This window comes from Carettochelys insculpta, chromosome 17 (genome assembly GCF_033958435.1).
Source record: "Carettochelys insculpta isolate YL-2023 chromosome 17, ASM3395843v1, whole genome shotgun sequence".
In the NCBI taxonomy this organism is placed as follows: Eukaryota; Metazoa; Chordata; order Testudines; family Carettochelyidae; genus Carettochelys; species Carettochelys insculpta.
Window position 1 is genome coordinate 30,307,503 of NC_134153.1, and position 27,986 is coordinate 30,335,488.

At 46.6% G+C, this 27,986-nt stretch overlaps 1 protein-coding gene and 1 long non-coding RNA gene across 7 annotated transcripts in view; one reads left to right on the top strand and one right to left on the bottom strand.

The window, feature by feature from the left end:
* CBFA2T2 (CBFA2/RUNX1 partner transcriptional co-repressor 2) overlaps positions 1-15,277 on the bottom strand; it is a 92,462-nt gene extending 77,185 nt beyond the window's left edge. For 4 of the 6 annotated variants that reach the window (XM_075012147.1, XM_075012146.1, XM_075012144.1 and 1 more), the window contains exon 1: positions 15,162-15,277. In XM_075012147.1, coding sequence (XP_074868248.1) covers positions 15,162-15,189 — 28 coding nt within the window. In that variant the 5' untranslated portion in view covers positions 15,190-15,277. Of the gene's footprint in view, positions 1-574; positions 754-15,161 lie in introns of all 6 variants that reach the window. The other 2 variants (XM_075012149.1, XM_075012148.1) reach the window with 1 other exon arrangement.
* Positions 15,278-15,710: 433 nt separating this feature from the next.
* Positions 15,711-27,986, top strand: LOC142022348 (uncharacterized). Its single transcript, XR_012647937.1, has 3 exons — positions 15,711-15,720; positions 19,617-19,721; positions 27,952-27,986. It is a non-coding gene; the product is annotated as an uncharacterized LOC142022348 (long non-coding RNA).

Here is a 27,986-nt window from a genome sequence, read left to right on the forward strand (position 1 = left end):
GTGTGTTTTGGCTTTGCTTATTTCCAGATTAAACTGACCTATCTACTTCAAGCTTCTACACCTAGCTCACCACAGTGGTAGCTGAGTGCTTAGTCACACAAAATAAATATTGGTATCCCTCTGAGGGCTATCAACAAATACAAAAGGAATAAATCACATTCACAGTTTGCAAAGTTCCTCTTCCATTGCTGATATCTCACTAGGAAAAGGCCACATTCATGAATATGTCCATCACAAACATGCATGTTTTCTAATTAAAGCATAGGCTTTTACACTCAACCCCACAATGTAGCAATGAATAGTAATGTCTTGACATCACAGCACAAGATGACTAGACTCATCAGCCCCTTTATTATTTAAAAAAGTTCAGAGTGGCCTGGCTCCCACTCAACAGTGCCTGACTGAAAGCTTCCTACAGCAAGGTAAATACACTGCTCAAGAGTTGAATTTGCCAAATAAGCTAAAAAATAAAATCAAACTATTCAGGATCAAATAAAGGATGATTGTGCTGAATATTTCAAAGGAAAAACTTGCAGTTTTATTACTTTGTATTCATTAAGGTACAAGTGCTTACCTCACCAGGATTCTCCTCACATTAAATTACTCAGTTCTGTACGTGCTTAATTCCACACACTGAAAACAGTCCTTTGTATTCCAAGTGTTTAGAATGTAAACACTTAAGACAGGAACTGACATTATTATGGGCTTGCATAGTGTCTCACCCAATGAAGCGCAGACTACAGCCTGCAGGTACTGCAACACAAACAATAAACATACAAGCCTTTAAAGAAAACCATTCAAAAAGTAGAATTTTAATTTATGTTAAAAATTTGCTGAATTGCAACACACTACTGTAGATGAAAGGTCTTCTACTGAGGTTGGGTTTATGGAGCAGCAACCGGTCCATATCCAGTTTAAACAATCAGACATTGTGCATGGATTTAAATTAATCTCAGTTTGCTGAGATTAATGCAGTTTAATGCCAGATTCCAACAGACCAATTCATTAAACAAGATTAATTTAAATAAATCAGAATTGACCTTAACAGAAAAGGCAAAACCCCACTACTCTAAAATAATTCATTTTCAGTAACATGCAGGGTGCATCATTAAGAGTCCTGTGAAGCAAGCAAATCTCTCCAGTGTTCAGTGACCCAAAAGAGTTTTGAAAGGGATGGTTTGCTTTGACAGCTTGGCTGCCCAGAGAGAACCAACACAGACAAAACATATATTTATTTTTTGTTCATTGTATACATCCTGTGTCAGGCCAACACCTGTGTCAAGGTGAAGCTGTGCTTAATTGCATATGATTCCACTTGGGGTCCATTTTAGCCAGGTAAAATAGCACAGAGATGTCTTTTCTTAACTTTTACCAGCTGTGTTTTGTTGACTACCCAGAGTACCCCCACCTGTTCCCACAGATGGTGCAGCTGCAGTTAAAGGCAAACACCTGGACTTTAAGTAGATTAGTGTTACAACAGCTCCCCACAGTACTGACCTCATTATAGGCATATCAGTATTTTGACCATGAATCCTACCTGGGCTTTAAAATGTTGGTTATTTCAAACCAGAGTGGATTGACTTAAATTAAGGCAATTAAAATCTTTGATTTATCTCACTTCATAAATGAAAAAAGTCATTAATTTGAAACAAGCTACCAAAAAAACTAAGACTGAATTTTGGAGCAAGACCCACTGAACTCACTGGCATGGCTGTTTTTGAGTAAACAATTATAGAATGGGCTTCCCCTGGAAAAGCTGAAATATGCTGAAGTAAAATAAGAAATAGACTTAGAACATCACCATTATAGCATCTGTGGCCATGGTGCTCCAAATAACGGAGTGTGTATTATGCAATATAAAAGAAAATGATGCCCAGTGGCAACTGGCAAGTCTAGATTTCTCTTGCATTCTATATCGTATACTTACCCTAATGAACTCATTAAACAAGACATAAGGATTAGCTAAACTAAACTTTTCCCCCCTAACTTCCAACACACCAAACAGCTTGGGAATGTACTTGTCAAATCACACTCTTACACTAAAAACAGAAAGCTGTGCTAGTCTACATACTATCAAAACAAAAAAGCAGTCAAGTAGCACTTTAAAGACTAACAAAATAATTTACTAGGTGAGCTTTTGTGGGACAGACCCACTTCTTCAGCCCATAGCCAGACCAGAACAGACTCAATACTTAAGGCACCGAGAACCAAAAATACTAATCAAGGTTGACAAAAATCAGAAAAAAATTATCAAGGTGAGCAAATCAGAGACAAAGAGAGAGTATTGAAGAATGAAGCATTGCAAAGTAAGTTATTTAAATTACTAACAAGTAGATCCACCCATCCATACCCACATCATTTTCTCCCAATAATTGTTGGTCTGAAGAAGTGGGTTTGTCCCACGAAAGCTCACCTAATAAACTATTTTGCTAGTCTTTAAAGTGCTACTTGACTGCTTTTTGTCCCAATAAGCAGTGTTCCTTAACGATGCTTCATTCTTGCTACTAGGCCCTGCATCATCATCTTGCACCACTTACACTTGACACATTTTCCTTTTTTAACCCAGGGACCAAATTTCATCCAAATATTCCCAGCTAGGGTCTCTTTTATACCCAGAAGCCAGGACAATTCTTCCTGTGCAAAGGAGTGGGGTAATACAGAAAGCTATCTATGTGCTGAATAATGTCTTCTCTTTCTCCTTCTGGTCCATTCCACTGATCCTTTCTCTATTGCTTCCTATATATTGTCTCTCTGGCTGGCTCTACACTTACCATGAATGTCGATGGCTGCTACGCAGTTTTAGGTATGCCAACTGAGTACCAAAAAATCGATTTTGCAGCCGTCAATATTCGTCCCTGTCCTCACTGCAGAATGCCGACAGGAGCACTCCTCCCGTCGGCATTCCTTAATCCTTGTGGCTTGCAAGGAGTTCCAGAGCCGACAACCTCAGAATGTGCTGTTTCACGCATGCACTAAACTGCATCCCGGAAGATCAAACCTGAGTGTTCAATCTTACGCGACTAGTGTAGATGCCAGCCTCTGTCTTCAAGACCATATCTTAACTAACTCCTCTGCCACCCTTGGCTCAGGTCCACCACCATAAAGCACAGAAGAAAAACAGTCCTGTCAAGCTTGTGTCTTTCTTTACATGTTAACTTTTAAGTCTGCTGAGAAACAGAAACTGAAAGCCCAGAACTTTCAAAATGAAAGAGCCAATAGTTAGACTAGTGATATTAATTCATTTTATGAAACTGTAAGTGTAGGTGCAGCATGCCTGATGAGATTTGATTGTAATTGTTATTTTTAAAAATCAAAGAAATTCAATTTAAATAAAAAAATCTTTTTTTTTTTTTAATAAATCAATTTTTATCTGCCCTATTTCAAACACGACTGATCTGAAATTGGGCACATAGTTTTTTATATTAAACAAGGGTCATTTAGATTTGCTTAGCTTTTGATTGACAGTTCATCAAAAACAATGGAAGCCTCTGAAGTTTCAGGTAGTCAGCTTTTTTACCAGTCCTAAACCTAGATTGTTAAAAAGAGGCTAATTTGTCACACACATAATGCACCAAGATCTATTGAATCATCTATAAGAAAACACACTGTACTGATTCCTAGGGTTGAGTTTTCAGCCTGGCCAACCCCAATGTGAATGAGATGATCAGATGGGCATTTCCGCATGAAGCATTACAAGAATTTAAGTTTTATGAAACTGCGTCAAAAGGCAAGAAGCTTAGAAATGGGAAAAAGTTTTTGTGGTGGCCAAAGTTATGTTTAGGTGTAATAAGCACAATAATGATAATCTGGTTGACAAAACTGTTTCAAAAGAAGCTCGAGAATTCACGATACAGAAGATCTTTATGCCACTGAAAGGTACTTCTCTTGCTGATGCTCTCGATAGTAACAGAGAGGGTAACAGATTTGCTTGGTATTATGCTTTAGAAAAACTCTGAACTCTTTTGCTAAGGTTTAGATTTAAAAAAAATAATGAATGCTGGAAGGATTCAAAGACAGAACTCTTGAATGAAAAGAATTGCTGGAGATACTGTTTGCAAAGACAACCCACAAAACTGTCGGATATGTCAAACGTAATTGAACTCGCACTCAAAAGTTTCTCTCATCTCAGGTCACAGTTCCAAAACTCAGCACTTCTCAGCCTCCTGGGTACTAAAAACTCACCCTTACCACAACCTTTGTTGATTTACAAGGCTCTCTGTAGCCAAGAGAATTTTAACATGAAAATGGAAGCGTGCTGCCTGCCCAACCCATGTGGAATGGATAATCTCAACTGGATAATCCTGTTTTAATGAAGAAACAGCAGAGTGTTTCATGAAGTGCAGAGATTTTCACGAAAGCCCTGCAAGACCTCTCCTGTGGAGCCTTTTTTCACTAAGGTGGCAATACAGACCTCCCAAGTGTATTTTGTATAAGACCATTACAAGTTATTGAATAGTGACAGAGAGGGAGCTGTGTTAGTCTGTACTCTGTCAAAACAAAAAAGCAGTCAAGTAGCACTTTAAAGACTAACAAAATAATTTATTAGATGATGAGCTTTCATGGGACAGACCCAAAGCAGGTCTGTCCCATGACAGCTCATCACCTAATGAATTATTTTGTTAGTCTTTAAAGTGCCACTTGACTGCTTTTTTGTTTTGATAAGTTACTGAACGAAACAGAAGGCCAACAGCATGAGATTCTCTTCTTCAGGGCCTGATGAAATGCATTGTAGAATACTCAAGGAGCTAAAGGAGGAGGTATCTGAGCCATTAGCTATCATATTTGGAAAATCAGGGGAGATAGGGATTCCAGAAGACTGGAAAAAGGCAAATATAGTGCCTGTCTATAAAAAGGAGAATAAGAACAATGCAGGAAACTACAGACTGGTCAGTTTAACTTCTGTGCCAGGAAAGATAATGGAACAAGTAATTAAGGAAACCATCTGCAAACACTTGGAAGGTGGTAAGCTGATAGGGAACAGCCAGCATGGATGTGCAAACAACAAATCATGTCAAACCAACCTGATAGCTTTCTTTGATAGGATAATGAGTCTTGTGGACAAGGGAGAAGTGGTGGATGTGGTTTAACTAGATTTTAGTAAGGCATTTGAAATGGTCTCACATGATATTCTTATCAATAAACTACGCAAATACAACTTAGATGGGGCTACTATAAGGTGGGTGCAAAACTGGCTGGAGAACCACACTCAGAGAGTAGTTCTTAATGGTTCTCAATCCTGCTGGAAAGGTATACAAAGTGGGGTTCCACAGGGGTCTGTACTGGGACCAGTTCTGTTCAATACCTTCATCAACAATTTAGATATTGACATAGACAGCATGCTTATTAAGTTTGCAGATGATACCAAGCTAGGAGGGGTTGCAACTGCTTTGGAGGATAGGGTCTAAATTCAAAATGATCTGGACAAATTGGAGAAATGGTCTGAAGTAAAAAGGATGAAATTTAATTAAGATGAATGCAAAGAGCTCCACTTAGGAAGGAACAATCAGTTTCACACATACAGAATGGGAAGCGACTGTCTAGGAAGGAGTATGGCAGAAAGGCATCTAGGGGTGATAGTGGACCACAAGTTAAACATGAGTCAACAGTGTGATGCTGTTGCAAAAAAAGCAAATATGATTCTGGGATGCATTAGCAGGTGTGTTGTGAACAAGACGTGAGAAGTCATTCTTCCGCTCTACTCTGCACTGGTTAGGCCTCAGCTGGAGTATTGTGTCCAGTTCTGGCCGCTGCATTTCAAGAAAGATGTGGAGAAACTGGAAAAGGTCCAGAAAAGAGCAACAAGAATGATCAAAGATCCAGAGAACATGACTTATGAGGAAAGGCTGAAAGAATTGGGTTGGTATAGTTTGGAAAAAAGAAGATTAAGGGGGGGACATGATAGCAGTTTTCAAGTATCTAAAAGGGAGTCACAAGGAAGAATGAGAAAACTTGTTCTTCTTGGCCTCTGAGGATAGAACAAGAAGCAATGGGCTTAAACTGCAGCAAGGGAGGTTTAGGTTGGACATTAGGAAAAAGTTTCTAACTGTCCGGGTGGTCAAACACTGGACTAAATTGCCTAGGGAGGTTGTGGAATCTCCATCTCTGGAGATATTTAAGAACAGGTTAGGTAAGTGTCTATCAGGGATGGTCCAGACAGCACTTGGTCCTGCCATTGGGGCAGGGGGCTGGACTTGATGACCTCTCGAGGTCCCTTCCAGTCCTAGCTTTCTATGAAAATATTTTGAAACCTGTAAAAATCACAAACAGTGCAAATTTCCCCTGCATCCCCCACCACAAACACACATACACCACTATACATACTGCTTTCCCATCAATATGCCTCACCTCTTGCTTTAACTAATTTCCGGGAACTTGAGAGTCTGTTCACTATAGTCTATTTAATCTCTAGCACCTCTACTGAGTCAGCCAAAAAGGGACCAACTGTGATATGGACACCTGTCTGCGAGGAAATGAACTGAAACCAACAACGCATTTCACACAGGCCAACAAACAGCTGTCAGGCAGTAACAGCTTCATCCATGCCAACCTGGGCTGCGGTCATCTGGAAGTGAAAGGCTATCCACACCGCCGCTCAACTGCTAACAAATCTCAGCTTTAATATCAGTGCAATCTGTTAAATGTGTTCCAAAGCTATGGCTTCTGAATGTGTTGCTGTGAGACAGGCTTAGAGCCCCAATACCACAGTCTGTGGATACAGATCCTCAATTATGTGGAATTTAAAAAACTTGTCCCTTATCAGAACTGTAAAGCAGACACTGCTGAAGCAAGGGGTCACAATGGTCTCGGCACGCGCTCTCCTCCCCTCAAGTGCAAACACACCACTGGTGAGAACAAATCAGTGATTCTCTGACCCGACAGAACTAGCAGTGTTGGGGGGATAATTCCCATGCTGCACCAGTGACTGGAATTACCCAGACTTTGCCAGCAGCTTAATGAGATGGAAACTCACATTCCTAAGGCCAGAACGTGTTTGCTGAGGATAAACTATTTGGACACCCAACATATTGTTATGTTGTTTTACAAAGCAGGTGCAAAAGGCTCTGGTGCACCCGCATCTGTAGATGGTGCAGTCCTGGTAAACGTCGCCAGCTGGAAAGGCATACTGGTCTTCAGAGTCAAACCACTGGCACGCTATGCTTATGGAGACACAAAGTGGTTCCATATCACAACCATCCCAGCCTGTTTACTTCCAACAAAATGCTCCCACAATAGAAGGCTGCAGTTACCCATAAAAGTAGACTACTTCTACCCCCTCCACCCTCCCACCTTTGTACACTATGTACCGCTTGCATCTCCCTGAATCTGGACTCTCTGGTCTGGCAACACCCATGGTTGGGTAGGTTACAGATGTTCTGGGACCAAAGAGCCCCCGTGGACGAGATTCAGAGAGCAGGAAGCCGGCAGCTCAGGACCCTGGCCAAGCTGTGACTGAGGCTGCTCCAGCCCCAGCAGCAGGCAGCCTGGCCAGGGAGGTGGCAAGGTGGCTGGCCGAGGCTGGAAGTGGAGCTGGCAGCATGCTGGGTGGCAGGTAGCAGCGGACCTCACCTGCTCCATCAAATTCCCTTTTTTCAGGATCTGTCAGGTCCGGAGGGTGCCAAACCATGGAGGTCCAACCTGTATTCCTCTCCACAAACCTATATACACCTTCCAGCCATTGCTGCTTTCCTTAGCCACTTACCAGTTACAAACAGGTGTATATACTGAAGCACATGGATGGCCCCAAGATAGGTTTAAGTACTTTTTAATGGCTCCTGGTCCTCACAGTTCTCAGAGTGAAATTTTAACAGTGGTGGAGTCATTAAGGTGGTAGAGTTTGAGCGCAATGTAGAATATGAACTTACTAGCTAGTTAACCTGCTTACTGAGTAAGGATTGGGCCACTGGAGTCTGAGACTGTCTGCATTGCCAGTTGTCATTCACAGGTGCTTTAAAAAGCATGCTCACCCCCAAAGACACAAGTTTGGCCACAGCAGGAAAGGCTCAGCTGTTTGTCAGCAGGATCGCCCCCCAGTTGAGGATGCAAACCCCGCGAGGAGTGCAGTGGAATTATTTAGTTTGCAGAAGTTGGCAAGCAGTGTTTACACTTTCAGACTTTTAGGCAAACCCTAAAGGTCAGCAGTGCTCAGAGCTAAAGTAATCGTAACTTCAAACACAGAGGGTGGTGGTAAGTAGGTTGTAAGTATTTCTGGCTAAAAACTACTATGTCAAATCATTACATTAAGAACATCTTGCTTAAATAGAGAAAAAAAGATAGGTAAGACTTTCACTGAACTTGGGCCAAGCTGGAACAAAGATAGCTCTGCTACTCAGGCCAAATACCGATATTCTATTTTGCTCTGCATTCCTCTTTACTTCCTCCTTAAATTGTTAACAGCACACCCCAGTACATACCAATTATGGTAAGACACACCCAAGGTAGCTGCACATGAAAATGAGTTGTGGGGGGAGAAGATGAGTTTCCTGGACAAAAAATGTTTACACTCTTCAGGACTCTTCTGGATGAAAAGATGCCTCATAAAACCATCATTATTGTTTGCTCCAGTAGTTATGCAGTTTGTCTACACAAAGCAGCTAATGTCGCCTGAACCTGCCACCATCTCAACACTACAACTGGCAAAAAGCGGGTGGCACATGCTGAATGTGTTAGTGCGTGCATCAGAATAGCATGTGGCAGCTTCAGGCAGAAGCAGATTTGGTATAAAGAGGTTCCACTTGATCTAATTTTGTTTGTTGAACTGATGCCTCTGCAACTCTCTCCCCACAAAAACTGGCTAACATTTAGTTGTGATGACAGTAATGATTCCATTGGAAAATATTAATATATACATAAAATACAACCTGACTGACTTTATGCTATGGTTAATCAGTAGAAAGGTTACATTTATTTGTCTGCAGATCATAAATAGGAATTAATGAATTTAATCAGTGCTCAGGAAGTTGATGAAAGTTACAGAAGGAAAAGCATTGCTGAGAGTGTGCTGCAACCACTTACCAATTTCTTCCAAACACTCAGCACTTGAAATACCTGATGGCACCAGAACAAACTCCTTCTCAGGGCTATCAAAACAAAAAAGCAGTCAAGTAGCACTTTAAAGACTAACAAAATAATTTATTAGGTGAGCTTTCATGGGATAGACCCACTTCTTCAGACCATAGCCATACCACAACAGACTCAATATTTAAGGCACAGACTGTTCTGGTCTGGCTATGGTCTGAAGAAGTGGGTCTGTCCCATGAAAGCTCACCTAACAAATTATATTGTTAGTCTTTAAAGTGCTACTTGACTGCTTTATTTTTTTTGATAGTATATAGACTAGCACGGCTCCCTCTCTGTTACTTCTCAGGGCTAAGTACCTGAAGTCCCCCTTCGAGCTCTTGCTTTTCAGGTAGCACGTGGGGTACATTTCACAGCTGAAAATTAAATGACCAAAATATTGAGCCTTTAGATATCAAATTTGTAATGGAAATGACAACTGACAAGAAGGGTGCCACATGACACTGCAGAAATACTATTGTTTCCTCTTTGCGGCAAGCAGCTCCTTAACACAAAGTTAATTAATTATCAGTGGTAAATTACAAATTTTGCAGCCATGACCAGCTTCCTAAAACTATACACCAAGTCCCAAAACATGACAGGAATAAGCTACTGCACCTCAGTCTGCATATCCTGCTCAGTACATGCAAACTACATTTCAATGACACCGAACATAAGGATGATCTAAATAAAGACCAGTTTATTGTTAAAAGCAACATGAGTGCCTGAGACTGCTTCTCACACAAGTCCACAGGAGACAAAGGTTACTAAGTCCACCAGTGCCAAGAGAAACAGCCAGATGTAACAGATCTAACATGAAAAATTATCACCAGCAACAGCTATCTCACAGAGCACCAGGATCACTATGGTGTTGGCAAGAACAAAGTAAGGTTCTACAGGAAGTCAGCCAGATATAAGTGCATTCCCATTTCCCCTTCCTGATAACATATAGGAAAAGAAAACTAACCATTCTGCAGGGTATCCCTACCTGGTTGTGCTAGAGATGACAGCACAAGGGCTGCTTTTCTTTCCAAGATTTTCTCCTCAAAGTTTCCCCCAAATATTATGGAGACTTAAATATCATGAGGAACAAGAGGACAAACCCTCCGATCAGTGAAACATGTAATCACAAAGAGAAATCTCAGCTCAGTTAAGAAAAACCCAAACCCCTCTTCTCCCCTTTGCTGTACTGGAACTCATGGGCACTAGTGTGCTCCGATTATTATGTAAAACAGGCCCCATTTCTCCTGGGGGCTGCTCAGAGCTCCCTTGCAAACAGAGCCTGCTGAATGTTCGGTTTACAAAGATCCTTTGCTTAAAGCAAATTTGCCTCCCAACACATGGCTAAACTCTCACACACTAAATTAACTATTTGGCAGCCACCAAACCTTTGCTGGAGCCAAACCAATTAGGACTTTAATTTAATCCCACTTTCCTACTTCTGAGACAGGGTGGAACCAAGGAGAGAAAGAGAGGTATTTCCAGTATTTCCAGTACAGCACTAGTATAGTATCCAGTACAGCACTAGTATAGTATTTCCAGTACAGCACTATCTCCAGATCTGAAGAAGTGGGTCTGCCCCACAAAAGCTCATCACCTAATCTGTTATTTTGTTAGTCTTCAAAGTGCTACAGGACTGCTGGTTTGTTTTGTCCAGATAAACTTGTCTTTCACGGTTGTAAGAGCTGCAACACACTAGCCTTCTCAAATGCAAGGCTATGGGAAATCACACATGGTATTCAGTGATCTGACTCCCAACATGTGTTTTTCATACTTTAGCAATTCAATCGTTTAAAAATATTTATCAAGCTTTGTTTTTAATTAGAAAAACATGTCCACAGATAAGACCAGCTTTGCACAAGTTATTGTTTCTGAGCTAGAAATGTCAGACATCAGAGTGATGTCACAAGATAAACCCAGTCCCCTGCCTGAGTACAGCCCATAAGGTAATCAAACACCTCAACAAACTTTCTTCCCCTCCCTAACAAAAACCCTATACAGCAGATTCCAGAATATTCAACGGTCTTCTGGTCCCCCACAAAGCTCTGGAATAAGGAGGAAGGAAGATCCTGGCTGCAGACTTGAAAAGCTGCAGGCCAGGTTCCTTGAACAGAGGAGTTAGGACTGTGGTGGACATCCTCAGACCCATTGGGCTCCATCGGGTTTTGGTATTTGGAATCAGCTAATGCACACCACACCTGGGCTCATCACCCACACACCTACCCAGGCATCCTTTCATTGAGACTCACTCTATCCGGCGCCAACACTGTTTTAGATAAGTGAACCAATAATTTAGTTTGCAGTGTAATCACAGAAACAACTGAAAATTTGGTTCCAAGAAACAGCCACCGGAATACATTCTCCCTGCAAGGACCATGTAACGTTCATTAGCTCTAAGCAGGTCTGGTCTCAGCACTCTGGTTCTGAACAGTATATTAAGATGCTGCTATCTCTGCAGAATTTAGCAAGAAGAGTAAGTGAGATAGGAACCCCACATCTAGCATGTATGTATTGTTTCTTATTGTCCTCAACCCTACTCTTATGCCTTAATATTAAATAACATAAGTAGGGCCCTACCAAATTCACAGCTGTGCAAAATGCAGCACAAACCATGACATATGGTCTCCTGTGTGGTTTTACTCTACATATACAGATTTCTGCAGGAGACCAGCATTTCTCAAACTGGGAGTCCTATCCAAAAAAAGGAGCTGCAGGGAGATCACAACGTTATTTAGGAGGGTCATGCTATTGCTACACTTACTTCTGTACTGCCTTCAGAACTGGGCAACAGGAGAGCAGTGCTTGTAATGCTGGCCAGGTGCCCAGCTCTGAAGGCATCCTCACTCCCAGCACACCTCTGCACCACCCAACAAGGATTCACTTATTGTCTGTACTTTCTTTCATTTGGCAATCCCTTTAGTAACCAGGCACATAGCTTTTCTGGATGTTTCAACATTATTGCTGTTATTTTTCTTTAGACTGATTCAATCTCAGGCAGCACATTTCATTTTTAAAACGCCCTCATTTTCCTTGAGCTTTGGAACGCACTCCCTCTGGTTGGTTGCTTTGCTTCACTGAACACAACTTATCAGCAAAGGCACACTCAGGATACAGTTTAATGGTGAGGTCAGCAGATGCCAATCCTATTCCACAGTTACGTAAAGGCATCACAATGTGATCTTTCTTCCAGCGCCTTACTACTCAGCCCACTGTTTCTTGAAACTAATTCTGAACACACAGGTTTATCCATAAATTAACAAGTGGTGCACAACAGGACTGTCTAGGAGGCTATTCCACACACACACGCACAATTCCACTCCTTGGCGAAAGTAATGTGCTTCCCTGAAGACCTGCCAACTGTACAGCTTTCACTCCTCCTAGAAGGATGCCTCCTATTTTGGCGGTTAGTTAAAATGGATTCCACTAGCACTTCAAAGATGAACAAAATAATTTATTAGGTGATGAGCTTTCGTGGGACAGACCCACTTCTTCAGACCATAGCCTAACCAGAACAGACTCAATATTTAAGGCACAGAGAACCAAAAATAGTGATCAAGGTTGACAAATCAGAAAAACTGTAATCAAGGTGGACAAATCAATTTGCTGATTTGTCAACCTTGATCACTATTTTTGGTACTCTGTGCCTTAAATATTGAGTCTGTTCCGGTATGGCTATGGTCTGAAGAAGTGGGTTTGTCCCATGAAAGCTAACCACCTAATAAATGATTTTGTTAGTCTTTAAAGTGCTACTCGACTGCTTTTTTTTTTGATCGTACATAGACTTAACATGGTTCTCTCTCTGTTATTAGCTAAAATGGAGCTCAGCTTCACCACCTTGGTATTCCCCAATGAAGCACTCTGTAGGCTGCTGGAGAACACCACATGGAGTGCTCCATCACACACATATATGCACACAGTGGATCTGATGAAGTGGGTCTGTCCCACCAAAGCTCATCCTCAGATAAGTCATTTTGTTAGTCTTCAAAGTGCTACATTTCTGCTGCTTTGTTTTGTATACAGTACTGTAATTCATTGCTCCTCTACTGCCTCAGGGCCATCAAAGAAACACAACTCCTGCCATCACTGAAAAATGATGCCAGACAGAATTTTTCTGGTTACCTGAAGGAGGATTTGTATTTCCATCTATGGCAGATGCTGGTTAACTGAGTTTTCCCGATATTAAAGAGCAAGATAACAAAGCTTTTACTGCAGTAGGTTCACTAAGACTTTGCAGTGGTGATTACTGTCAGAGATCAAAACAAAGACTCTCACAGTCTAAACTTCCAATTTGATCTGCAAGCCTGTTTAATTCTTTTCTATTCAATTTACTTTACAGATCTATAGCTGCTTTACCAGCCCTGAGATAAAAAACACATTCAGGCTCTAGCTCAGAAGAGGATCATGGAGAATTATTCATAGCTGTTATCAGCTTAACTATACCATTATAATGATTAAAAAAAAAACACACCTTCACAACCAATGTAATTATACGGCTACCTTTCTACTGGAGACAGCCCTAAGCATATCAGCTTCATCCCCAAGCTAACCCAAGTCATATTAATTTTTAATGGGGTTGTTGATTAGTCCCAGTTAACTCATGTGATAACTCAAACAAAATATGCAACTAATCACACTGTTAAATAGGATACCAATTGAAACTTGTAAAATACTTTGAATGTTTTTCTACATTTTCAAATACATTGATTTCTATAACACACAATACAAGCATTAGAGAGGTAGCCAAGTTAGTCTATACTTTCAAAAACAACAAGAAGTCCTGTAGCACCTTATAGACTAACAGATATTTTGGAGCATGAGCTTTCAAAAGTAAGCAACTTCAAAGTTATTTTTGTAGTGTAGACACAGCCTAAAGGGACCATAACAGCTACCTATTCCTTCTGGGTAAACCCATGTGCCAACAGAGTCTCTGCATGGGTGTAACAGTCTCTTGCACTGGCCCAATAGCTGGACTGAACCCAGCATGAACAGCACTCACAGAATGCCAGCACACAGCCTGCAAAACAATTAAACCCTTGCACTTGCTCATTGCCCAGGGTGAATTTTACCAAATGGGTCCAGTTCTGCCGCACTAATGTACAGTGCACAGAAATATTGCCACTGACTTCAGCGAGAGCAAGATTTGGCCTCTAAAATCCTGAGATAGCCAAAAAAAAAAAGTGTTCCCCACCCTTAACTGCCACACCTTAGGGTGCCCACTGAGGCTTGATGAGACCTAAGAACAATGTCTAAGCTGGGTAGGGGCAATGGGATGAACTGGGGGCAGAGCGGGGGGACACATCTAACTACTCCTACTAAACCAGCCCAATGGGCACAAAGGACTCAGATCCCACTTCCAGCGCGTATTGGAAGGAGCCCTTAAAACTGGGAACCAAGGTCAGCTCCTTCGCTAGGACCCTCCCTGGAAACCCCCAAGCAGAGGAGTAAATGGGTGTTTAGGCGGTGGCTGTCAGACACCGCTGCTCGGGATGCCAGTGGAAGGGGAGAGAAGCCCCCGTGGTAAGCAAGCCGGGGAGGTGAGGCTCCGAAGCAGCGAGGGGCGCAGTGGGGACGGTCAGGGCGGGGGAATGCAGGTGAGGCGCACAGGGAAGGGCGCAGGGACCTTGGCAAGGGGAGAAGAGCCCTGAGAAGGAGGAGGGGGGATGCGGGGAAGGGCCCCGGAGCAGGGGAAGGGGGTGAAGCAGTGATAAAAGCAGTGGGGGGCAGGAGACTGACAAGCGAGGGGTGAAGGACGGGGGGGCGGCAGGACACGGTCGGGACGGGGCAGTGACAGAGGCGATGGGGCAGAAGGTGACAGGCCGGCGGGCAGGATACAGAGAAGGGCCGGGTGAGGGGAGGAAGAGCTGAAGAGTTGGGGGCAGGAAATGCCGGGGCGAGGGGGCCGAGAGCGATCGGGGCAAGGGGGCCGAGGAGGGGGGCCGAGCGGGGGGTTGGGGCGGAGGGGGCGAGCGGGGTGTCGGGTCGCCGGCACAGGGCCGCGGGGGCGGCTGCGCACGGCCGGCGGAGGGCAGGGGCGCAGAGGGAGCCGAGCCGAGCGGAGGGGAGGGGACGGGAGCGGAGCGGCCGGGCCGGGCCGACGCGGCTCTTACACTGGAAGGCTCCCGGGATCCCCACCATGGCCGGGCACCGGGTCGGGTCGGGTCGGGTCGGGTCCGGTCCGGTCCGGTCGGGTCGGGTCGGCAGACTGGCGCCCTCCGCCAGGCCCCGCGCCAGCCCCGCCCTCCAAACTAGCCACGCCCCCATCGGTGAGCTGACGTCAGCCTCCCGGCCTCGGACAGGCGCTTTGCCCCGCCTTCACGAACTCTGATTGGCCGCCGTGTGGCTGCGATGTGGGAGGGGCGGGGCTGCTCTCGTCCCCCGGGGTCCGAGCGCCGGCGGGTTCCCTCCGCCCCAGCGCTGCCCGGATCTGGTCCCGGGCACCGCAGGCAGGAGCCGGGGGCGGCCCCGGGCCCGGCAAGAGCGGCGTGTGGCGCTGCGCGTTCCCCGGCGGGCTGGGGCGGAGAGGCGGCAGCGGGGCTCGGGGGCGCTATCCCCCGCGGAACGGCCGCGCCGCGCCCGCAGCCAGCCCCGCCGCCCCGCGCGTGTCCCGGCGGGCGCCCACGCGAGACGGGCTCGCTCGGGGCACTGGAAACAACGCAGCTGCCGGTGGTTAGACCCCGCGGGGCTCCTGCACGGGAATCGAGGCAGGGCTGCGGCTCTGTCCCCGGCTCCACCGGCGCGCTCCTATTGCCTGCCCTCCCCGGCCCTTGCGCGCGTGTGCCGCCGGTACTGAGTGCCGGCAGCGCCCGCTCCGGCTGTGGCAGGGGCGGGAGGCAGCTGCCTGGGCGCTGGTGACACTGCGCAGCTCTTCTGCCCAGGCGCGAGTGGAGCGCGGCTGCGGTGCGGGTTGGTGGTCTCCAGGCTGGCAACATCCCTGGCCCAGCCTGAGCCTACAGCAGCGCCTCGCCCTTGGCCAGCCTGGCGTGTCGAGCGCCCGGGGGAAAGCTGAACGTGCCGATACTGCATGGCAGCCGCTCCCTGGTGGGCCCGGGAAGTGGCAGCCGCGGGCCCCGCTGCCCAGAGCCCGGGGAAGTGGCAGGCACTGACGCTGTCCTCCCCCCGGGACCGGGCCGCTCGCGAATAACTGAATTCGAGAACCTTAGGCTGGCCAATGTTGAGCCCCCACAGCAGGTACTTGGCTGGCCGCTCATCATGGGTGTGGCCGAGTTTCCTGCGCTCCCCTGAAGTTCGTTTCCAGCCACCAGTCCTGGCTCTGTGTTATTTAGGTCTAATTTACCCCCAAGTGTCTTCTAAGACCAGGGTGTCCAATACGCTCCCCATTCTCCACACTGAGTTGTGTGGCTCTGAGCCGCACGCGTGGGGCGCCCCTCCGGCCGCTCCGCGCACAGGCCCCGCCACACCGTGAGACAAGCGTGTGGGGGCAGCGGCAGGAGGCAGCTCCTCAGGCCCTGGTGGGTTCAGGTGGTGCAGGGGTGCACCAGCTTGGGGCTGGGCAGTTCCAGCAGGGGTTCCAGTGAGTCACTGGGGACAGGGGGTCTGGTGCCTAGCTGCAGGGGTAAGGGGGTAGGCAGCTGGCTGCTGGGGGTCAGCACCTGGCCGGCCAGAGGTGTGGGGGCATGTGGCGATCAGGTGTCTTGCTTTTGTACACCAGTGGTCTGAGAGCTCAGTAATCAGTGACCTGGGGCAGGGAGCCCCTGCATCTGGGAGGTACAGAGCCGCTGGCAGCCAGGGGCAGGGAGACCCACCAACTAGGGGCACAGAGCTCCTGCAGCCAGGGACACAGAGCCACCAGCTGCTGGGGGCAGGGAGCCCTGCTGGCCTGGAGTGGCCTGACCTCCCCTGGGCTGGCAAATTCCCTCCTTTGGGACTGCTCAGGTCCTGAGGATGCCAGACAAGGGACACCCAACCTGTATGAGCAAAAGTGGCAGTCGGGGGTAGGGCTCTGATTACACAGATCACTTTTTAAAGCATAGTGGCACATGGCTGTATGATTCATTATTTGTTATACCGTAAAACCAAATCGCTCTAGTAATGGGCTGTCATCCCACAAAACATATTTAAGGTTGGCATTGGGGAGGGTTATAATTTGCCCAGATAATACTGATGTTTATTTTAATGTTTTTTCTAGTTTATCTATTTAAATCTTAACAGTTACAGAAAATTGGGGTAGAGGCATGATAATGACCTAACAACAATAGACATTGAGATTCAAATGGTAAAACTTTATAAATATTAGAACACATTGTCAAAATATACAAAGCCAACATCCTTGCATGAACAAATCAGACCTGTTGTTCCTATTTGATCCATTTGTAACAAGCCTAATTCAAAAACTGAAATTGCTGGATTTTGACGATAACAAATTCTCAAGCAGTATTTTTTTACAGTGCATATATGTAAATTTTTACAATTATTGTGGTGGTACAGCAAAATTGAGGTTTACCGACATGTACTGATAAATCTAATCCTTACAAGCCTATCCATATTTAATTCTTTCTATTCTTCTTTGTCTGGTTAAATATACAAACAAATGTACTGTAGAATATGCAGGTTGTGAAACATGGATGAATTCTCCATTACTTGTGCCAGGTCACCATGTAGTAAAGGGCTCCGATTAGATTTTGACCTCAAGTCACATTTCTTTTTCCTCTGTAACCTCCAAATACTTCAAGACAAGCAGCCTTTGCTTTAGCTTCTTTTTAGAACCTCCGGGATCTTTTGACCTGTTGTATGAATCTTCACAAAGAGCCTAGACTAGTGCTTTTCAGATGCCTGTTCCAATTCTCTTTTCAAGTTTAGAGCCCTTTCTTAGTAGTTTGAGTCTTTTGAAAGTAATTTTTCTTTCATTTTCCATTAGCTTTGGTAAACATCAGTTTTGCCTCTTTAAGTGCAATTGACTCATGTTCCTTCTTCTTCCCATTTACTTTGTTCTACCCTTAGATTAGATTCATACTGTTAAGATTTGTTATTTCTACTAGCCATCAAGTCTGAATCTTTGTGATAACAGTTGCTGGATTGTTAACAATACTTCTGATATTTTCTTGCCTATTCCTTTTCACACTTCTTTAATGTTCCCCTGTGGCCCTCTTATGTACATTTTGATGTTTACATTTTTCTTTTTGCATTATCATTTGCTCCTCACCATTCTTGTATGCCTGCAATGATCTTTTCACCTCCTGCCTCAAGAGAACTGTCTTTATTATTATTACTGCATCTCCCAGAACAGGACTAAAGGCTTTACGTAACAAATATGTATGGACGTGGTCTCTGCCTTGAAGACTCTCCTATCTCATTTTAGAAATAGAACAGTGCATGGGGGTAGCAAACCGGGTGGCTATGGGGTACTTAGTAGTCTTAAATGGTTAGTCTGTAGCTTCACAAATAACGAGCAGTCCTGTAGCACCTTAAAGACAAACAAATTTATTAGGTAATGAGCTTTAATGGGTAAGACCCAAGGTATGTCTTCACTACATGGAAGATCAACCTGGTCATGGTTGATCATCCAGGGTTCAATTTCATGAACCTAATGAGGAAGCATGAAATCGAACTGTCTGGAGTTGGCAGTACTGTACTTCTCAATCTCTTGAGGAGTAAGGAAGGTTAACGGGCAAGTTGATTGCACGTAAGTCGATTCGGACTTAGAATTGTGTATCTACAATCAACTTTAATGCCTAACGTAGACCTGGCCTGTGTGTGGCAGGAGTGGAAGGGAGTTTTGAATGAGTGTGCAACTATCGTGCAGTGTCCCGACAAATATAGAACCATTTTCACACTTAGTTTCTGTTTTGTCTCCCGTGTGGACCCCATGGTAATGAAGAGAAGGAAAGACAGGGTTCTGCAAAAACTGGCTGAAGCATTAACTGTTCCCAATCTTTTTGTATAGCTGAGTCAGCGAAAAGCCATCAAGAGCTTTGCTCTCCTTGCGCTAAAGCTCTCTTTCAATCAGAATGCATCTCACAGGCTTTCATCCCTCAGCCTTGTAATTTTACAGGTGTGCAACGTGCATGGCTCTCTGGTGGAAATGCAGAACACTAGCTGATCTTTTTCCTAGAGCCATTGGCTTCAGCTTTTGCAGTTCACACAAATGAGGGTGTCTGTTATTTGACTATGCCATGGGAGAGGGATGGGATGAAGGCCACAGGTGGGCCATGCTGCCAGCCATTATTGTGAGCCGACAAACTGGGTTGGGGCCAGAGGGGACCTGTGACCTAGTTTTTTGAGAAGCTGAACAGAATTTTGTACACCTGCATTACCACAGAAGATTGTGGCACCTGCTGCCTGCTGTGTTCTCTCACCTAGAGGGCAGCCGGCCCGACTTACTGGAGAGTGAACACAGGGAGGTGAATTATCCCCAGGGACCCAGGATCTCTTTGGGACTCAGGAACATGATGCTGGTCAATGAGACAGAAGGTAAATCCAACCAAGTCTGATTCCCAAGCAGCGCCCCAGCCCAGGACTGAGGAGTCGGAGCCTATGCCACACTTGACAGTTGTGTTATTTTGTGTTATTTTTCTGTGAGACTGCCATACTCGCTTCTATTCCAGGTACCCCAGGGCCACAGCCACGCTTTCACCTTCATTCTGTGACCTCTGTTGCTAACCACCCTGCAGATGAATTCCAACTCAGACGTCTCTCGCTGTAATCTACTGGTAAAACCCTTTTGTAAGAGGATGGCTACTTCAAGGTCCAATATCAAATATCCTGGGAGGTTAAAATGTTCCCCTATAAGTTTGTGTATTCCAGTTCCTGATCTCTGTTTTATGACCATTCATCCTTTGGTGCAGGGACTGTCCAGTTTGTCCAATGTACATGGTGGAGGGGCATTCCTGGCACATGATAGCATATATCACATTATCAAAACAAAATGCAGTCAAGTAGCACTTTAAAAACTAGCAAAATGGTGTTTTGCCATTTTGCTAGTTTTTAAAGTGCTACTTGACTGCATTTTGTTTTGATAGTGTATAGACTAGCATGGCTTCCTCTTTGTTACTATATATCACATTAGTGGCACTATAACCACCTTAATGTGGGGTCACACCTGTCTTGCCACCCAGATAATCCTGCCTGCGTGGTATAGCGTCCCTTAACTGAGAATTGCAGCAAGAGTCTGATTAATCTCAGCCTCAAAGGATCAGTCACTTACCCCAGCACAGCTTAGATCTCACACCAGATATCATGCTTGTAACTAATCGTATAATAAGATATGTACAGATTTTTAATAGGAAAAGGAAACAAGAAAGTTATGCATAAAGTTAAAGCAGGTAAATCTAAAGTTACGTCTAGACTACATGGAAGATCAACCTATAGAGATGTGCAAAATTGAACTATCTGGGGTCGGCCGAAATGCTAAGCACTATTTTGAAATACCTTCTTGTGTGTAGCTGTGTTATTTTGGAATAAGCTATTTCTGAATAGCTCCTCAGGAATAACTTATTTTGAAATAAGGCTGCTGTGTAGACATACCTATATGCATTTTCTTTTGTTTAATTTGTAACTCACTTTGATCTGCCTGTTTTCTTATAATCAGTTAACGCCTACTGTTTTGTTTCCTAACAGCCCTGCATATTGCTAGGGAAAGACCCTTGATTTAGGCATCCTATTTCCTTCCCTTTAGAAATCATTATGCTGGCCATTTTGGGCTGCTGGCCACACAGGAATAGCCACAAGAAATACAGCGTTGGTCTGGGTGCTCTGGCCTCTTGCTTCTGTCTCATCTTGCCTTAGAGGAAAGCCCTGTTGTGATTGTATGCAGCATTACATCCTTACGGGGAAGAGGCTCACTTCCTGGGCCTGACTGGTGATCAGCCCATGCCTTGAGGCACAAGAGTCCTTCTCATTTTTGTCTCTCACCAAGTGTGGTAGTAGGTTATTAGACCCTTTGTCATTTAAGTCTTTTTCCCTGGAACTTTGCTCAAGGAAGCTGGCAGAGGCTTTTTATTAGTGCTATGGAGATTAGCTCCCATTGTTCATCCTACACCAGAAATACGAGCTCAGCCTCAGAGGTCAGCCCCGATAGCAAAGGCTAATGCCGTTGGGCTGTGCCCATGCTCAGAAGTCACCCTATGGCCACCTGGACACCAGAATGTCTCCAGCGTGAATCTGGGCCCAACGGCAGTACGCCAGTCTGCACCATTCAGACATCTGTGCCAATGAGGAACTCTACTGTGTCGCTCTGTGAAGCGGATGAGTCCGCTGCTCCCCAAACTGTCCAATGTTTTCGTTTCAACGTGGCACTAATCTGTCTCAGTGGCTAGTCTAACAGACTGCCTGCCATCTGCCACCGGCACCACATGCGGAGTTAAATAAATATTAAATGCACAATAAGAGTGTGTGACAAAGAGGTGATGACTTAAAGCTCTGTGCCACTTGTTACGTAAACAGCCTCCTGAAGTGCATATTTGCTTTTTAAAGCAAACAGTTATTTGGGGCATTTGATGAGCCTGCTGCCTAGCAGAGGGCATGAATGACAGCTCTGTCCTGGGGTGAATTTCCATGATGGCCCAAGGGAGCATAAACTCCTGCCACTCTCCAGGCTCGGGTTCACAGACAGCCTCTTCCTTTGCAAGCTGTTACGTTCTCAGTCATTGGCTTAATCTGTGCTCTCTGGCTGTGAATGGGGAGCTGGTCTAAAGTCTCGGCCAGTGAGACAGATTGAAGTGATAGATGGGCCAGCAGGCCAATGAGGAGGAAGTGAAGTGTAACTGCTTCTGTGGGAAGGGAGACCAGGGAGGCACAGACTTGGAATGGAAAGGCTGGTGCGGAGGCAGTGTGGCCTTGTGCATTGGTCTGGAACTTGGGATATTTGGGTTCTATGCTGAGCTCAACTGCTGGGTGATCCTGGGCAAGTCACTGCCTTGCTCATTGCCTCAGTTTCCCCATCAGTGAATGGGAGAAGATCAGCGGACCTGAGGGAGTCCATTTGTATAGCTCCCTCAGTACTACTGATGCTAAAAGCTAGATCCATTATTAATCATACCCATCCGTGCGCAATTGCAATGCATGGTGGATACCTGCCTGCGTTCTCTGGTATCCTCTGAGGTGGGACTCTTGTGCCAGAGGGTGTGCAGGGTCTTGCTGTTGGGGGCTGAGCTGTTGAAGCAAAGAAGTCTTGTTTAGCCTTTGGAAGATGTTAGCTAACCCCTGGTAATGGTCCAGAGTAAACAAGTCCGTGTGCTTTCAACATGCCTAGTGAATGCCTGGGGGAGCTTCACAGCTCTCAAAAATCTGCCTGGGATTTCTGCCGCTTGGGCTGTAATGCTTATTTAAATAAAGCCATTTCCCCTGGAGGAACAGGCCCTGACAGAGGAGGCCAGAGGAAGCAGGTGTTTGCCGAGACAGAGAAGACAATAGTGGAGTCACCCATCCCTTCTGGCTATGCAAGAATCTGTGGGAGTTTGTCTATCCTTGGGCAAACAGGCCAGGAAGGGCAGCATGGAGTGGCCCAGAGCAGCAAAGCCCACTCTGCTATGGCAAGACAGGCTTGAAGTAGAAGTAGCAGTGACAGGGCCAGGGGAGGGAAGCCACTGATGCTCAGAGGAGTTCCAGCAGCTGTGCCCTGCAGGAAGGTGCAGGCGGGCAGCACAGCTGGGTCAGAGCCAGACTGGGGGAACGCAAAGTGCACTGGCCAATTCCCAGCCCTTCTCCGCCTCCTTTTCATCCTTGTCTTCTGAATTGTCTCCTGCGTCCTCTGCCCCTCTCCTGATCTCTCATATTGGCCTTGGGCCTCTTCTCCAAAGCCCTACTCAGAGCCTCTTCCTTTTGTTCAGCTGTACTCTGTGCACTGTGCCACCCCTTCCTGCTTACTTCACTCCTGTCTTTGCCCCTCTGCCCCTACCAGAACATCTGAGGGAACTTCAGGCTTCTGCCTCCTGCACCTGGTCTTGCTCATCCTGCTCCCCTGCTGCTGCTTCCCTGACTGATCAGCTGTCACTGTGCTGGTGGGCCTGTGGTTTGTGGTGCTGTCCCTGGGCAGGCACTGCTTGTGGGAATTAGTCATGATAGACATGGGGAGCCCAGGCCACAGGAACCTGGTTTGCTCTCCCAGGCTGGAATGCTGCCAGTCTCCAACATTTTGTGTTGTTTTCCCTTCTTACTGAGGAACAAGTATGTCCTGAGCTCTGGCCCAGGCGCCAGGACCCCTGAGTTCAAATCCAACCTTGGCAAGTGACTCCTCTGGCCTTGGGCAAGGCATGTAGCACCTCATCCTGACCTTCCTCTTTGGTCAGATGGGTAGTAGCCCTTCCTGGCCTGACGCAGACGTTGCGAGATCTCCAGCATTCACCTTGGTAAAGTGCCTTGACGATAGGAAGATGAGTAAATGCTAAGTATTAAGGCCAGCACTCCTGCAGGCTACGGGGACAATTGCGCACCTTGTTTTGTGGGGACGGAGGAAGGGATTTGAACACTGAAAGTCCTTGACATGTTTACACTAAATAATAAAACACTGGATGCTGTCTAGTCAGCTAAATCCATCTCTAACTCTTACACAAATCTTGCTCAGTTACTTTCCTCATTAACCTGTGTAACTGCCCACAGGCAGACAAAAAACAAGGGACCTCTCGAGCTTAGGGCAGGAACTGCTACCACTTGAGCTGCGAGCCAGTGGGTGTTCAGTGAAGGCTGTAGAGGAGAGTTAACTGTTCTTTCTCCATGTAAGAGGCCTAACTGCCACTCCAATGGACAGTGAACTGCACTCAGTGTCAGAGAGGGAGCTGTGCTAGTCTGTAACTTCAAAAACAACAAGTCCTGTGGCACCTTATCGACTAACAGATATTTTGGAGCATAAGCTTTTGGGGGCAAAGACCCTCTTCGGCAGGTGCATGAGACTCACGACTCATGACTGATGAAGCAGGTCTTTGCCCACGAAAGCTCATGCTCCAAAATATCTGTTAGTCTGTAAGGTGCCACAGGACTTCTTGTTGCGCCCATTAGGTGTGTGGGTGACCCCAGCAGCAGTGAATTCCACCGGGTAACGTTCTACTGTGATTCTTTATTTGTATTCCATTAATCTCCAAAGGCCCTGGCGAAGGTGAGGTCCCGGCTGTGTTAGACAGGATATGGGCACATAGCAGGAGACAGTTGCTGCCCGACGGGGCTTGTGGTGTACATAACCAGAACGGACAGAAGCAGGTATGGTATGTGAGTAAAGAAGCATGTCAGTGTGCTGTGGTCAGGAACAACCCTGCAAGGGTGCAGAGATGGAAAGGCATCAGTAAGTCCATAGTCCATCACTGCTGAGCTGTTCCTTAACCCATCATTTTGAGAACTCTGCCCCTAGGACCAGTGTTCCCTGTAGGCAGAGCACTTGGATGCCTGCCCATGAGAGATTCAGCTGCTGTCCAGCTGATTAACACAGCACCCACAGCCAACAGTGCCTGTTCCTGTTGGTGGTGCACATTCACAGGTGCCTTGGTGCACATAACAAAATTTATTCTGCCCACAGATGGAAAAACTTTGAGGGAACCCTGCCCATGACCCCCTAAAAAGGGGCTTTTACAACTTTCAGTGGGGGAGGCTTTTCTCCAACGTGTCCCACTTCTTTGCTAGGAAACGTTCCTGCTAGTCAATATAAATGGTCCTCTAGATAATTCTAGCCAGTGCTCCTAACCATACCTCCTTAGCTTTTGCTCTCCTAGGGGTGTAGCCATTACCGTGAGCCATCATGTAGCCATGCTGGCCTGTGTGAGCTGCACTAACACAACTCTGTACATCAAAACAAAAAGGCAGCCCAGTAGCACTTTAAAGACTAACAAAATAATTTATTAGGTGACGAGCTTTTGTGGGACAGACCCACTTCTTCAGACCAGTCGTGGGGCTGTCCCATGAAAGCTCACCACCTAATAAATTATTTTGTTAGTCTTTAAAGTGCCAGTGGACTGCCTTTTTATTTGAATAGAATACAGACCAAGATGGCCACTATTCAACTCTGTACATCAGCGATGAGAAGCCTCATCTGCACCAGCTTTTGTTTCTTCACATTTCCCAGGCTTGCAACCTGCCGGGCAGGTTCACTGGCAGAGCGATGGCTGGAGAGCTGGCCCAGCCCGGCCTGGGGAACCACTGGAAATTGAACTGCTGTTTACTTTAGGGCTTTTCCACACTGCGGACATGACAGTGGCCAGTTAGTGTTACAGGTGTGCCGCTGAGGTGCCGTAGTGTAGATACATGCCAAAGCAATGGAAGGGCTTTTCTGTCACTGCAGTTAATACACTACCCCCTGGAGAAGCAGTAGTTAGGTTGACAGAAGCAGGGATGTCCTAAGGCAGGGGACAGAGGTAACAAGGCCTGGGGCAACCACCCAATGCCCCAGGCATGGGGCCCCAGGCAACCCCCTATGTCGCAGGCCTTGTCCTGCCCACTTACCCCCTTTCCAACCAGCCGGACCAGGGATTACCAGGGGCAGGGCCCAGCAGCAGGAGCAGCTGCAGCAGGGGGTCGCCCCCACAGCCTCCCCTTCCCTGTGCACTCACCCCGTGGTGTGAGCGGCAGCATGTCCACCCCTCCGTGCCTGCCCAGCCCACTGAGCTCTACTGCTCCGTGGGCAGCTGGGAGTGGAAGCCACTTCCCGCTGCTGTGGAGAAGTCAGGATCAGTGGGCCAGGAGGCTGGGGCAGATCAGAGCAGGCTGCCACCTATGCCACGTGGTGAGCGGAGGGGAGGTGACCCCCCGTTGCTGTTGCCACCTGCCCCCTGCCCCAGGTAATCCTCCCCCATCCTGTCCATCAGACAGCTCGGGCAGCTGCTGCAGCGCCCCCAGAAGCATGGGGACAGCTGCCCTACCTCCTTATATGGATGGGACGGCTCTCGCCAGAAGGCCTTGGATCAGCTGGGCAAAGTAGCAAGGTCAAGCTAAGTTCTAGGTGTAGCCCAGGCCTTGGACGTGATCCAAGCGGACATGGGCAGTTAAAGCCACTCTGGCGCTTCTAGCATTGCTGTCAGCTATGGAGCTGCTGGTGGGGGACCTGCTGGGACAGGTGGATGTCACACCAGCCTGAGGTGAGGAGGTCGACTTGCTGGGACATCACGGAACAGGCGACCATAGAAATAGACCCCTTCACTGCCACTCCCCCACCCCAGTCCCCCTCAGGCAGTGCAGGGCTCCGACCAGCCTCTCATTCTGTCCTTGAATTTTCTCACCCCTGGTTCACGTATCCTGACATGTCCTGGGGCTGGTTCTGGGATGTCCTGGGCCCTTCTCAACTCTCAGAGTCTGATTCTTAGGGTGCTTTTTTCACGGGAGGAAAGATGCTGATTAAATTAAGCCTCAAACACAGCATCTGTGAGGCCCAGAGCAGAGCATGGTGGTCCCAGGAGAAACCCACCACTCCATGGGATATCATCACTGGCATCATTCCCAGGGCTGGCATGACATCCATGCAGGGCCCAGCAATCCCCTGACTGACTCATCCTCTGACAGAAGCCCTGACTTCCCGCCTCCCATGCCTTGCCCTTGGGCTGCCACCTGCTCCCTCCACCCCATCCTGCAGCTGCTGGCTGAGGAGAGCCATTAACATTAACACCCATTTTCCAAGGCCATTCCCTGCTAGGCATGACAAAGGAAACCCATTAACCCCAACCCAGGAAAAGCAAGGCAGCCGGGAGGTGGGCAGACTGGGCTGAGCACTGTAACCCGGCACATGGCAGCCTGGGGCTGTTTACTTAGCTCTGCAGCAGCGTAAAGTCACATATCCTGACAAGGGGCAGGCCCCTGCTCCCTTCCCTGTGCTAAACCAACTGGTCAACTTTTTGTTTTTAAAGTGAACTTCGCAGTAAGAGTTAATGTAATATACAAATGTCCCTCCGCCAATAAGTTGTCTTTGGTGGAGAATGACAAAGAGGCCTTAGAGGTGCTCTGGATTTTACTGGGAAGTGGGTTCTGAGATGCTCACATTTTAGTCACCAATCATGATGGCTACAGCCAAACCCTCATCACTTTTGTCAGAACCCATTCCCCAAATCACCACCACCCAGGGGCTGGGTGAGGTACACAGCACAGCAGATTCAGCAGGAAGGGACTCAGGACCAGTTCCTCCAGTTGTAGACAAAATTGTTAACACCTTCAAAAACAACAAGAAGTCCTGTGGCACCTTACAGGCTAACAGATATTTTGGAGCATAAGCTTTTGTGGGCAAAGAGCTGCTTCATCAGATGCAAAGAGAGTTACAAGGAGGAGGGAGAAAAAGCATCTGATGAAGCAGGTCTTTGCCCACGAAAGCTTATGCTCCAAAATATCTGTTAGCCTATAAGGTGCCACAGGACTTGTTGTTTTTGACGACTAACACAGCTACGTCTCTGATACTTAATACCTTGGCAGTTTCTACATAGGCCACTTTCTCCAAAAGTGGCATGGTAATACACGGCCCAAACTATGCTAATAAGGTGCAGATGCAAATTTCCCGTGCCTCATTAGCATACGCTCACATGATTTGGAGTCTGGAAGACTGTTCTTCCCGACTCCAAAACGCTGTTTAGAAGCGCGGCCCCTGGGCATCTTCCGGAAGGAAGTCCTTCTTCCGGAGGCCCCTTCTTCCCAAAAATTTTCAGGAAGAAGGAGTGTCTGGAAGAAGGACTTCCTTCCAGAAGCTCTCCCGGGGCCGCGCTTCTACACGGCATTTTGGAGTCTGGAAGAATGGTCTTCCGGACTCCGAATCACGTGACCATATGCTAATGAGGCATGGGGAATTTGCATCCATGCCTTATTAGCATATTTCGGGCCGTGTATTACCTTGCCACTTTCAGAGAAAGTGGCCTCTGTAGAAACGGCCCTTGAGTGCAACATGAAAAGGATGCCACTATACAGTTTAAGCCCATTGCTCCTTGCCCTGTCCTCAGAGGCCAACACGAACAATTTTTCTCCCTCTTCCTTGTAACCTTCTTTTAGGTCCAAGTCCAAGTCCCTGTATGCCCGCCAGGAAA